This window comes from Hyperolius riggenbachi, chromosome 4 (genome assembly GCF_040937935.1).
Source record: "Hyperolius riggenbachi isolate aHypRig1 chromosome 4, aHypRig1.pri, whole genome shotgun sequence".
NCBI lineage: Eukaryota > Metazoa > Chordata > Amphibia > Anura > Hyperoliidae > Hyperolius > Hyperolius riggenbachi.
In genome coordinates, this window is record NC_090649.1 from 238,494,135 (window position 1) to 238,507,996 (window position 13,862).

At 43.9% G+C, this 13,862-nt stretch overlaps 1 protein-coding gene across 1 annotated transcript in view; it reads right to left on the reverse strand.

Annotated features, from left to right (window-relative positions):
• Positions 1-10,804, reverse strand: part of SLC17A5 (solute carrier family 17 member 5) — a 62,570-nt gene extending 51,766 nt beyond the window's left edge. The window contains exon 1 of the mRNA XM_068281492.1: positions 10,374-10,804. Coding sequence (XP_068137593.1) covers positions 10,374-10,485 — 112 coding nt within the window. The 5' untranslated portion in view covers positions 10,486-10,804. The remainder of the gene's footprint in view (positions 1-10,373) is intronic.
• Positions 10,805-13,862: the final 3,058 nt, after the last annotated feature.

A 13,862-nucleotide genomic window follows, 5' to 3' on the forward strand; every position in this document is an offset into this window, starting at 1 on the left:
GCTGTGAATACATATGTACACATGCCCTCTCATTTTCTTGCCATCTTAGAATGCTTCTTTCCCCTCTTCACAAGTACAATACAAGCTCCATTTTTGAGCCAATCATGCAAGTATGTATCTATGGGAATACTTCAATAAGGACACAGGAACAGAAACCAGACAAAACCGGCATGCACAGAGCTTCCCAAACCCCAAGAAATCACACATTGTTTATGTATGCACATATGCTACACTAGTCAAAGGCAAACTATTGTGAACTGTATGCCCTGCTGGACTAACAAGTTCAGCCATAGAACTGGGATGGTGTCCTAAACTTGAAAATCCATACCATCGGCAGGAGTATGATTCACTGCCTATTACTTCACACAATGCACGTATACTAAACCCATCGTGTTCTGCACATCAGACAAATCAAAAGGACTTTATACTACTATATTCCAATCACTCATAATGTACCATTCCCTGAAAATCACAGAACACAAGAATAGTCAACATTACAATGTAGTAAACAGTCTACCACTTATTTGACAGGTCATGATACAACATACTAAGTTGCCTTTATCCTAATCAGTATGCAGTAACCTGCATACTTTTGTCACACCGGGATGCTGGCAATAATACCAACATGTCCTTGCTGTCCTGGGGTCCCATCCTTTCCATGCACCACTGTTTGATGCTGGGGGGGGGGGGGGGGGAAGTTTTGCACCAAAACAGTATAAAAGAGCTCTTTCAGGCATTGCTCAGTGCTGTTTGTTCCCACAACTAGTGGTTACACCTAACCGTACCTCTGGCCTACCCCGTACTTGTTCTGTCTGCCTTTTATCAACCTGGTTCACCTGCCTTTTCTTGATCTCCTTGGTTTTGAATCTGGCTGTTTACTCAACTTGATTGATTGCCACCTGCTCTGACTCTTGGCTCATGTATTGGATTCCTCTGTCTGCCATCTGCCTCTATCTTGGACTGTTTTCCCACTCAAGCCTGTCTGCCCTGACCTCAGATTGCTTAACCACTTGACGACCGCAGTGTTAACCCCCCTAACGACCAGGCTCTTTTTTGTTAAGCTGGTCTGTGCAGGCTTTTCAGCCTCCTGCACAGCCCAGCAATCGGACTCACCTCCTTTTATTGTCCCTATTGTCCCTAAGGGGACATGCCGCCTGAGGTGTCCGATCGCTGTGGCCGGTTTTTGGTTTTCTAAGCCTCTATGAGGCTCTCCCTCCCTCCTCCGTGAACTTTATGGAACTGGACAGCGATCCGTCCTGTTCCGCCTCTCATCGGCATCCGGCAGCGCTGTATGAGATTGGCGATCCCCGGCCTCTGATTGGCCGGGGATCGCCGTCCTCGCATAGACACCGTCCTGTTCCGGATGTAAACAAGGGGGATTTCTTTCCCCTTTCATTTACAAACAGCCTGCTAGCCACGATCGGCAACTAGCAGGCTAATCACAGAACTCCGTTCCGTGAAGTGGCAGGAAACAATCGCGCATGCGTGCGGCCGTTCCCTGGGAAACTGCAGCCCCAGGACTTGATGCCAATTGGCGTTAGGCGGTCCTGGGGCTGCCGCGCCCATCGGCGTTAGGCGGTCATCAGGTAATTAATGAGTATTCTTGTCTGCCGCAGATACCATATTGTTTAACAACTTGTCTTTCCTACTGCCTGCCAACTGCCCCTTACTCTCCACCACTTGTGAGGTGATCCCAGTTTGCGACCTGGTGGGCACTAGGCGGCTAAGTCCAGGGCGACCCCCTTGGATCATTATTGGTGAATTGTTGAATTATTGGTCATTTAGAATCCGCATCTAAGTAAAATCCTGTTCCCTAGTGGAAGGGTCAACGCATCACCGATATACAATCAAGAATTTGCCAAATCACCAGAATAACACCGACATGCCCTGTCTCCATCCTGGAATTCCGCATTGTGTGCCAGGATAATCACTCAAGAGAGGTGGACGAGTAGAACAGTGTTGGACTGCCTTTTCATGCATATAAAAACAGCAGTTCTACAATTTTACTCAAACAAAAAGCGGTGTTGCTTTACTGCCAAATTAGCTTCCATATACTTTTTGTCTATGCTGATACCTTTTCAATTATCAATCTGCCTTTAGTACTAACAATATTCCAAATTGTTCTGACCAAGCTCTTACATCTAATGCCAGTGGCGTAGCAATTGGGGATGTAGAGGCCCTCCCTCTACCCCAGTATTAGCTCTGTATTGGTCCTGGGGTTTAAGCAGCAGAAGTCTGCCAGGCAACTGACTTGCTATTAAGCTTCATTGTTTTGCTATCCAGTGGAAGAGGACTAATGGAGCGGCGCATGAGGAGCGTCATTTCGCCAGGTTGATAGCTCGCCAATGCATTGGGGATGCTATACACACACACGCTAAATCCTTAGCAGCATCAGTTATTGGCTTTCTTGGCTGGGTTCATTATGTAATTAGTTTAAATTACAGAGCCTCGTTACGGTCAATACAACCACATCGTATGGCAGATGTACACTAAACAAATAGTGAAGAAAAAAAAAAAAAAAAAAAAGTATTTTGCTATTGTTCAAAAAGCTGATAAGAAGTCAATCCAACAGTTGGATTGCCATCTTATCAGCTTTTTGAACAATAGCAAAATACTTTTTTTTTTAGCTGTTTCAAATTGTTTCACAACAAAAGTTGTTCAACAATTGTGCTGCATAAAAGACCGCTGTTGAGGGTGTGTATGGGGCTTAAGCACTGAGCATAGACTTGTGCAACTGGAAATGCAGCAACTAATATAGCTACTAACTGGAGATCTAGTGTTGTCACTTCCCATTAAATGGACTGCACCACAATTTCAGAAAATATTAATGCCAAAATTATAGACAGATCTGACTTTCAAACACCATGGCTTCCTTGGATCACTATAGAGGACATGCTACCACTGTACACTGTCATGTCCTCATTGATATCAACCATGGTTTATGTTCTGTGACTATTACTGTATGTCCCACATGCCCATGTTCTCATTACTGAATGTTGTGCTACTGTAGAAGCCTTTGAATGTTCTATATGTTAAAGGATACCACAACTGACATGTGGCATAATGAGATAGACATGGGTATGCACAGTGCCTAGCACACAAATAACTATGCTGTGTTCCTTTTTTTCTTTCTCTGTCTGAAAGAGGTAAATATCAGGTATGTAAGTGGCTGACTCAGTCCTGACTCAGACAGGAAGTGACTACAGTGTGACCTTCACTGATAAGAAATTCCAACTATAAAACACTCTCCTAGAAGAAAATGGCTTCTGAGAGCAATAAAGAGATAAAAAAGGGGGAAATTCTTACCAGTGAGGGTCACACTGTAGTCACTTCCTGTCTGAGTCAGGACTGAGTCAGCCACTTACATACCTGATATTTAACTCTTTCAGGCAGAGAAAGAAAAAAAGGAACACAGCATAGTTATTTGTGTGCTAGGCACTGTACATACCCATGTCTATCTCATTATGCCACATGTCAGTTGTGGTATCCTTTAAATATGATCAGCACATGTTTCTATGTATTTCATCAATGCATACTTGTTACTTTGATTTTGGTCTATATGTTGAAATTTTTTTTGCATCTGTCCTCTACAATTTGATGCAATTTCCTGTACCATTACCATTTTTACTACAATAAAAAGAGAAAAGTTGGAAAACTAAGAGAAAAAAGGACCTTTGCAATGCTGTATATGTTATGCTACAGTGAGTGAGTATTCAGTGTATACACTAATATCTCAACTGTAGTTCTGCTTTAAAGGGCACCTTAACTGAACAGGGGGGGGGGGGGGGTTAAGAGTCTCAATAACCTGGGGCTACTACCAGCCCCCTGCAGCAGTCCTGTGCCCTTGGAGCCGCTCTGGAATCCTCCAGTCCCCAGTTGTCATTTACTTTCATTTTTGACGACTCACCAGTCGGCCGCCATGCGTATTATTGGACGCATTCCCTACTGCAATTAGCGCTGTTGCGGACCGCAACGCGTACAAAGATACGCGTTGACACATATCTACTCGTACGGAATGCGGCAAACGCGTATTTTTGTACGCGTTGTGGTCCGCAACAGCGCAGTAGGGAATGCGTCCTATAATACGCATGGCGGCCGGCCAACTGGTGAGTGGTCAAAAACGAAACTAAGTGACAGCAGGGGACCGGAGGATTCCAGAGTGGCTCCGAGGGCACAGGACTGCTACAGGGGGCTGGTAATAGCCCCAGGTAAGTGAAACTCTTTACCCCCCGTTCAGTTAAGGTTCCCTTTAAGAAAAATATCCATAAAAACATAAAACAGCAACATCATTGACATCAAAGGATAATGGCATCACAAGGATTAAATCTGTGGAAAGTTTCACACTGCAGTGTGTTTGTCTCAGATCTTCCCTCATGACTGCCCTCGCCCTACTGGCGGCTTACATGGTAAACTTCATCAAACACAGATTCAGGGTAAGGCTGAAACCGGATTGTCCAGGCCATTTGGCTGGGGATTAAGAAATGTTGCAGTGCGTTTGTTATTTATACACATCAGTCCAGAGCTATTGTAAGGGTAAAGGCCCATACACACGTTGGATTTTTGCGAACGACCCGTCGTTTGAACGTTCCGTCGGTCTTATCACCCGAGTGATAGTCTGTACACACGCCGGATTTGACGTGCGAACGACGGAACGTTCAAACGACGGGTCGTTCGCAAAAATCCGACGTGTGTATGGGCATTTACAAACACATCCAATTTTGATTGGCCCTTTTAAACCACATCCATGTAGTGTGAGAGGCAGCAGATTTTGAATACTTTAGATTGTGTAGGTGAGTGCTTGTTAACACTACACATTGCTGTGTGCATTTCAGCAAAGCAACATCATAAGTACATAGTCGGCACTGTGAGATTCCCACTTATGTGTTGCGCAGTACTGAGTTATATGCAAGATTTTTTTTTGTCTGTACGCAGCACTGTCCTATTCAGGGTAGGAACACACTAGGCAGAATCGCATATAAGTTTTCCATAGCATATTTTCCATAGCATAGCTTCCAGCTATTGCTGGTGGAAGAATTACAGTGTTTTAAAAGTAACTTCAGCTCAGTCTTCTGACAGCGCTGAAGTTACTCACTGTGCGCCGCTATAGCCATAATTTCTATTACGGTCTATGGTGGCGCCGGCTGCACCCAAATCTACTGCGCTGGATTCCTTGTGTTTGCATGTCACACCTGTGGCTGGATAGTGTACTGGTTAAGCACACTGCCTTTGACACGGATCACCAATGTTCAAATCCTGGCTAGGGTCAGTACATATTCAGATTTCAAGGCAAGACTCCCTAACACTGAAGGTGCAGATGTGCATGCATGAAACCACCGTCAATGTTGGACACTTGCATGCCTCCTCTCCAGCAACACCTTCCCAGTGCATGCCTGTAACGCTGTCCACTACTTTCTATTTATGGATGCTGCTTGAAAAAAAAAGATCACATACGATACAAAAAACAGACAGGTTCCTTCACAGTTACATTTCTGTGTTTTAGGATTGAGCAGACCACTTTCTGTTCTGGATTGAGGATTGTGACAATGTATTAAAGTGTACCCGAGATGGGAATAGTGGTGTATTTATACTTACCTGGGGCTTGTTCCAGCCCCATGTGGTCTGTGGGCTCTAAGGCCACTCTTTTCTTGTTATCACCACAAGTAATCTGGTCAGTTGTACTCTTCTGCACATGCACAGCCGCATTCAGGAGGGTTATGCACCTGCGCAGGGGCAGAATGCTCCCAGTTCTGTGACCGCCTGGCCGAGCATGTGGAGAAGAGTGAGACTGGAGCAGCCTGGGAGGACAGCGGAACACACACACACACACACACACACACACACACACATATATACATACATACATACATACATACATACATACATACATACACGGGGCTGAAGAAAGTCCAAGGCAGGGCTGGATTTCTGGAAAGGTCAAGGAGGAATCTGAAGAGGTGTTGCTACATATAAAAAAGTAGGCCGATATTGGGGAGCTACACATGAAATAGGGAAACTGATGCCCAAGGGAGCTATTAATGAAAGAGAGGGGCTACAGTACATGGATGAAAGGCAGGGAAGAGGGGGCTGTACATGGAATAGCACATGAAAGCGAAGCCACAACATACTTGGCCTAGGGGCACAAAAACTATAAATCCGGTCTTGGCTTCAGGCTAGTATAAATACACCACTATTAACCATATCAGGTTTCCTTCAACATGTGTTCCCTCGGATCAATAAAATTGCCGACTGCTAACAAATGTACACAAAGCCTACAAATTTATTGCATTTGAAACACCCAGCAAATAAACAGAAACAGCTGATAAGCAGTTAAATATGCGAATATTATGTGTAGGAGCCTCTAGCAACCAATATGCCCCGTGCCACAGCTCCATTGTCCCTTCCGTTACTGATGCTGACATCGGCTGGGGGCGGAGCTGCGGCGAGGGACAGATCGGCTGCTGGGGGCTGGAGGAAGCCCCGGTTAAGTAGAACTTCCCCTCCGATCTTTCTTTTAAAGCAAGCCATTAACTAAAGGTACATACACGTTGGATTTTCGCAAACGACCCGTCGTTTGGACATCAAATCGGGCGTGTACAGTCCGTCACTCAGCTGCTAAGACTGGACTTGAGCGATCCGCTTGGCAGATCATTCAAATCCAATCTTATCAGCTGAACGACGGACCGTACAAACTTTAAATTTTACGTCCAAACGATGGGTCGTTTGCGGCTTTAAACTTTCATTCACTTTTTTGTTGTCCGTTGCATAAGGGTTGCCATATTGCTACAGCGGAATTTGAAAAATTGTGAGTCCTTTAAAAAAAATTTTTTTTAAATTATTCCACAACATACTATCTCTGTATTAAAGCGGAATATAACCCTGCATTTCAACTTTGCTCTAAAACATTATTTACAGTATATTATATGCAACCAGCATTTTTTTTTTTACTAGACCAGCATTGGAAAGGTTACACAGGGCTTTAAAGTTCCTGGAGATTTTTGCAGATGCATCCGAACTTGAGATAGATACATTTTGTTTACATAAATGTATCTTATGCTACGTACACACATGCGACAACGATCGCTCGTTGAGAACGACGAACAAACTTTTAATTGATGAAAGAACGACCTAAGTAAAGTTAGTTTTAAAAAGGTGTGTAACGATCTGATCGTTAGAACGAACGTTACATCACGTAAAGCAACTATTGCGCCTGCGCATAAAAATGAGAAGTTTCACGGAGAAATTGTGAAATGCGCATGTCAAGCCTAGTACGAACGATCGTTTCCAACGATGTACTACTTTTGCAGACGATCGTCGTTGGTTAAAATCCGCTGAGACAGAACTTTCTTTTGTAGCGATTTGGCTCGTTCATCGTTTGCCTTAATAGTCGGTGGTTCGTTTTTTGTAACGATCGTCGTTGGTAAAGATCGGGGAACGATCGTTACAAACGACTATAGTCGCATGTGTGTACGCACCTTAAGTGTTGAATGTGACTTATCTCTCTCACTGAGAAGGAGTTGGAGGACAGCCAAAGAGTGTGTAACATTTCTAAATATATACATATAACTAAATAGAATGTAACTATCTGAAGGTCTGCATATCTCTCCACGGAACTTAAAACCTCTGTGTTTAACCCTTCCAATGCTGGTCTAGTAAACAAAAAAATGCTTTTTGCATATAATATGCTGTAAATAATGTTTTAGAGCAAAGTTGAAATGCAGGGTTATATTCCGCTTTAATAGTAAGTGAATCCTGCTGTCAGTGTTTGGTGCAAACCCCCCATTCTTTGGAAGAGCAACTTGTGTGCTAATAACCATTGGCTTGCTGCATGATCACATGGCCCCGGGAGGATTTTTTTTTTATTTATTTTTTTAAATAAAATTTGCTCTATATGTTTAAGCTATCACTTGGCTAGCTAACTATATCCCCCAAGTCCCTCCGCTCACCCCCGATTGCCGCCGTAATACGTACCCCCCCCCCCAGGGATCCCGCGATGGCGCAGCCTCCCAATCAGCTCCAGGCTTCGCTATGGGGAGGATCGGAACTGTGCATGACGTCATGTCCGATCGTCACCATAGCGACGAGTGAAGCTGCGGCTCTCGCGGGATCGCGGAGGAGTAAATATTGCCGGCGGCGATCGGGGGGGGGGGGGGGATTAGAGAGGTGTGGCGGGGCTTGCGGCACATGGTTAGCTAGCGAAGTGCTACCTAAAGCAAACACTTTATTTAAAGAAATCCCTCCCGCGGACGCAGCCTCTGAAACTGCATACCGCCAAGGAGGTTAATCAGATACAGTTTATGAATAGCGGCCTTGACCTTTTCCTTTAAGGTGGCCAAACACTTATAGATTTGCAGCAGATTTGACCATCAGATTGCTGTCAGATGCCTGTCAAGTCAAATCTGACAGGAATCTGATGTGTGTCACACACTAGGAACAGATTTCCAGGAAATCGATCAAAATGCATTATTGGACCATTGGATTCAATGCAACTCTGTGGGCCATCAATCGACCTACATTTTCCATCCTGTCAGACAGATCAAAATTGATAGAATCGATTTCTGATCGATCGCTGAAATCAACCAGTGTATGGGCCCCTTTAGATTTGTGGCATTCTACATTCATTGATCTATCAATAATTACCTAGCTGTCCAGGCTCTGATGCAGCAAAACAGGCCCAAACCACTACACTCCCACAACATTTTAAAGTTGGGATAAGGGTCTTATGCTGGAACGCAGAGAGTTTTTCTTCCTTCAGATATAACACTTATCCAAGTCAAACACTTCTATTTTGGCTTTATCTCTATACCATATTTCAGGAACCAGTAGGGTTGGGGTCTGAATTTGGAGTTCCTCTTTAAAGTCTGAGGTCTCTAGGAGGTGGTTGGAGTCCCTGGGACTCCTCATGTACTTCTAGAATGTACTCTCCCCACACCACGAGTTCCGACAATGGTAGTCAAAGTATGATGAGGGGTCCATGGTATAAATTAGCCAATTTACCCCCCTTCAATGTGTTTACCCAGAACTCTGAGCAGCATTATGTGATCTACCCATGGTTTGGGGCATTCACATAGAAAGAGGACATACAAAAAATCATTAGTGTAGCATAACTTAACTTAACAGCTGTGGAAAAGTATTAACATAGGAAATATACTGTAGTCAGCATGCCTTTTACTTCAGGATGCAGATTTTAGTTGAAGTATGCTAAAGGGAAACTGGGGTGAGAGGACTACATAGAGTGACATATTCATTTCCTTTTAAACACCGCATGGCTGTCCTGCTGATCTACTGTCTCTAATATAGCCATAACCCTGAACCAGCATGCAGATCAGAAGTGTCTGACAAGATTGGCTGCATGATTGTTTCAGGTGTGTGATTCAGACACTACTGGCCAGAAAGATCAGCAGGACTGTCAGTACTGTTAAAAAGGAAATAAATATGGCAGCCTCCATATGACTCACAACCAGAGTTCCTTTTAAGTAAATGTTTCCTTTTGTAAAATGGTAGTTACACTCATTTGCGAGAATAGCACAATTTGCATTGATTCACTGTACACCCACTACATTGTATTGTAACAGTAGCCAATCAAGAGACAGTGCTTTCACGTGGGCCCTGTGCGTTGTGGTACAAAGTAATCAAGCAGTGAATGTATAGCTATTGATTTCAGGGATGGCACCCATCTGCACCTGGATCACAATGGACACAAAATTACCACTTTCATATTGGGGGTTGTGCTGCACATTCTGCAAGAAGCAGGATCGCAGCACAATAAAAGAGAAAATGTAATTCACTTTTTCTCCAAGGTGATACAGTTTTATCTTCTGCTTAAAATACATTTTAGCACTCTATAATTGAAAAAGTATTGTCAAAATTATTCGGAGTATTTTCTTGCTTGCTGGTTTATCAAAAAGGTATTTTATTGATAAGGAGTGAAAATATCACCTGCGGGAAAAAGTGAAAATGCAACGCATACATTACATAAAAAAAGTATACGGTTTCCACCGAATGCCCTAGTATGAAAGTAGCTATACACACATATATGCATTGAACGTAAGCGTCAGTGTAGCAAATATATGTTTCATGTGTAGCTCTTTTCTATTCAAGCACTTTATTCCCATTGTGTAACACAAGAAAAATGACTTTTCCCCACAGGGCATATTTTCTTATATGCTTGGAACTAACATGGGCTGTAGTACCAGGTTTACCTTTATTACAAAAGGATCCCCATATGTGTGCCTCCATATACAATATATACTGAGGCAGGAAGAAAAAAGTCACACATCCAGCTGTGATTACATGAATAGTCAGAGCAGGTCTGCTCCCTCCCATACATTACAGCCAGTGACAACAAAGATAGCCTCTGCTATGTCAGTCGTTACCTTTAGCAGCAGGAGGGTATTGCTGGATGCTGCCCTGGGCCGCCCCACGCTCTGCCAGCAGAGGGCTCTCATCCTCCTGCTCCTCCTCGCTGTCACTCGTCCACCTCCTCATGTTAGAGTGTGAGCTGTATGTACCCTCCACCAGCACAAAGCAGCCTTCAGCGCCCTGTCATCCGGGTCCCGTGCAAGGAAGCCCCATTCCTGAGTCATCAGAGGTAACAATAACAAACACAGCACACTCCTCCCCGATGCTGCGGTGCCCTCCTCCTCTCCTGTCTGTCTGTCTCTGCACCTCCTTCCGGGACTTCCTCCTCCTCCACCACCACCACCACAGTAATAAGTGTTTGCGGGGAGGACAGGCGCAGCAACCCGTGACTACATCACTCGTGCCTCAGGCCGTCCTCCCTGCACTTCTGCCTCATACGAGTGTCGTGTCAGCGTGTTATTATTCCGCCTACCCATCTGCAGTGCACGGGCGACTCGTAGTGGAGAAGTGCGGGTATAACACCAGCTGAAAGACTGCAGTTATAACTATTTATACTTGTAAAAGCATATTTTTTTCCTTGATTTTTTTTAGTGTGGCTCATGCTACATAGTTGATGTAGTCTGCAAGTTGTCAGCTCATCTTTTTTACCTGTAGATAGTGCCTTTTCGAATTTCAGCAACTCTTTCTCGGGCATTGCTAATTCTGCTGCCTGTCCCACCTACTCTCAATTCAGTCAGTACCTTTATAAGGGGTCTCTGATAGGCACGTGTGCTCCACCCACTTTAATTTAAAGAAAGATATGGAGGCTGCCATATTTATTTTTAAAGCTCTAGATTAGTTTCCTAGATGTGTGCTTGTTAGTAAGCTGAATATGTGTTCATGTTTGGTCCAGCCACTAAGTCCCTTTGGCTTTGGAACAATCAGTCATGTGATCCAGAAATCTACCCAGCAAGCATGGAACAGGGAGTCGAGTTTTTTTTTTTCCAGTTAGGCGAATTATGCTAGATCCTTGCAGTGCAAATCCACAGAAATAGGATCACAATGCGATAGGATAGGATCACACGTTTTCAATGCGATACAACACATGTGGTGCAGCATATAGTCAGCAAAGCTACCAGTGTGAAATATAATTGCATCGTGTTTGCATGCCATTTTATTGTGCACCACAACACAATGGACATAAGCCCATATATGCAATTAAAGTTTTCTCTTAGGAGATAACTTTTCATCTTCTCTTTAAAATAACTTTTTAACAATTTGCAAGTACCAAAAAGTAGGTGAAAAAGTTCTATCAAATTATTTTTTTGAGTATATGTTTGCTTGTTGGTGGTTTAAACTAAGGAAACATCAGGGAAAATAATATAAAATAGATTTACCAGCCAACCTCCCTGGGTCGATGGTTGTTACGGAGGGGACCCCGGGCAACTTGCTGAGAGCGTAGCTGTGGCGAGGGACTTTTAAAGGGAACCTAAACTGAGAAGGCTATGGATTTTTCCTTTTAGGCTGGTTTCACAGTGGGACGTTAAAGTCCCACCTTACAGCAGCCAGTAACGCAGCCTAACTCACAGCACTGTAAAATCAATTGTGCTGTTCACAGTGCCCACGTTGCGTTACATAGTAACGCAGCATGTTTAAACAAAGTGCTGCATGCTGTACGTTATACTGGGCTAAGCAGCGTTAGACTGCTTGCACATGCTCAGTAATGTTGGAGGAGGAGGTCTCCCCTCCTCCTCAGCGGCCAGCCACATGGCTAATTAATATTCACTGCACTGCAGAGACTAGTGGTAGGACTGTAGTGTTGTCTGGATCATGAACGAATCGTTCATTTGATCCGGATCTTTTTTGTGAGTCGAATCATCCGGATCATCACAATGAAAGATTCGGTTTACAGTGGATGTCTGTCTGGAAGAAACAGGAACATACAGAATGTACAGTGCAGGGACTTTTTTTTTTTTTATTAAACAAAGCTTAGGTAGCATACAAAGGAAATAAATAAGGTAAAAGTATGCCAATAAGTCAAAATAAACATCACATAGCATACAGTAATAATAAATAAAATAAAAGTATGCAATACAAATAATAACATAAAGAAAACAGGGAATAGTCTATCCCAAAAATTACATAATTCCATTGGCATATAATATCTTACAATCAACATAATATAAACTGAAACAATGTGTGCCATATAATACTGCACAAAGAAAACTTAGGAACAGGCTGTTCCATATGAAACAACAATCAAAAATACCCAAATAGCCGTTGAGGGAGCAACATACATTCACATACAACCAACTGGACAACCAGACAAAAAATAAAAATAAAACCATATAACATCAACCACCACCCAAAGACATAAGTCAACACCTACATCACAACATCCAAACAACAAGACACACGAAAAAAACCACCTAAAAAGTGAAATACAGCACCTACACTACACCATACACTCTTCATGCATACCTTTTACGCCCGTCAAGAAAAATAATAAACAAACACATAAGGACTAAAGACACTACATAACCCGAGACTAAAAATAAAACAAAACCCACAGAACGGGACAAACCACACCAACAAATAGAAAGAAACACAAAGGGACACTCCCCTTGTGCCTGCGGCCATAGCAATAGGGGGTGCAGAGGTAGCGACCGCATCGGGGCCCTTGGGCCAGAGGGGCCCCGAAAGGGCCCTCCCTTAACTGCAGTATTAGCTCTCTATTGCTCCTGTACTCTAAATAATCACTTCTATAGATACTTTGAACAGTGGTAATCATTAACAAACTATTCCCCATCCCTTTCTTGCACCTCTGACACTGTAGTTGCCATTGGCAGGTTTTGGTGCACCATATTAATTGTTATGTATAGAGTGCTTGGGGGGGGGGGGGCCCCATTCTAAAACTTGCATCGGGGCCCACAGCTCCTTAGCTACGCCACTGGCCAGACTTCAAAAAATACTAATAAAAATCAAAAATCTACTGTGAGAAAGAGAAGAGACAGACAAGCTCACACCCGGGAAAGGACTCCACCGGTTCAAGGAGGCTTGATGTTCTGCCACGCCAGAACCCAAGCCCCTCTCCCCAGCTTCTTCCTCTCCAAGAACCGAATATTCCATACCTCACCCAGAATGCTGTTCACCACCACCTGGACGGGCAAGTCTTGCTTCCTAATGGCTAACTCACACCGTGCCAACCACAAGTGTCTCCTGACCACTAGACTAACTACGTATAACGTGCATAAATCATAACCCTGGCGCTGATTGAAAGCCCCATAAGCCCATTCGGCATAACTGAGATGCGCCAGAAACGGGATATTGAGGGCCCTCCCCACCTGTTTATACACCTCCACGTTGAAGGGGCATGACATCAGGAAATGGTCCATGGTCTCCTCAACAGCACACCCCTGCCGAGGACAACCACGTTCTGCCACGTCCCGACACTTCATGTTCCCCCCAACATAGAGTTTGCCCTGGAAGGTGAGCCAGGCGATGTCTCACAATTTGTTCGGTAC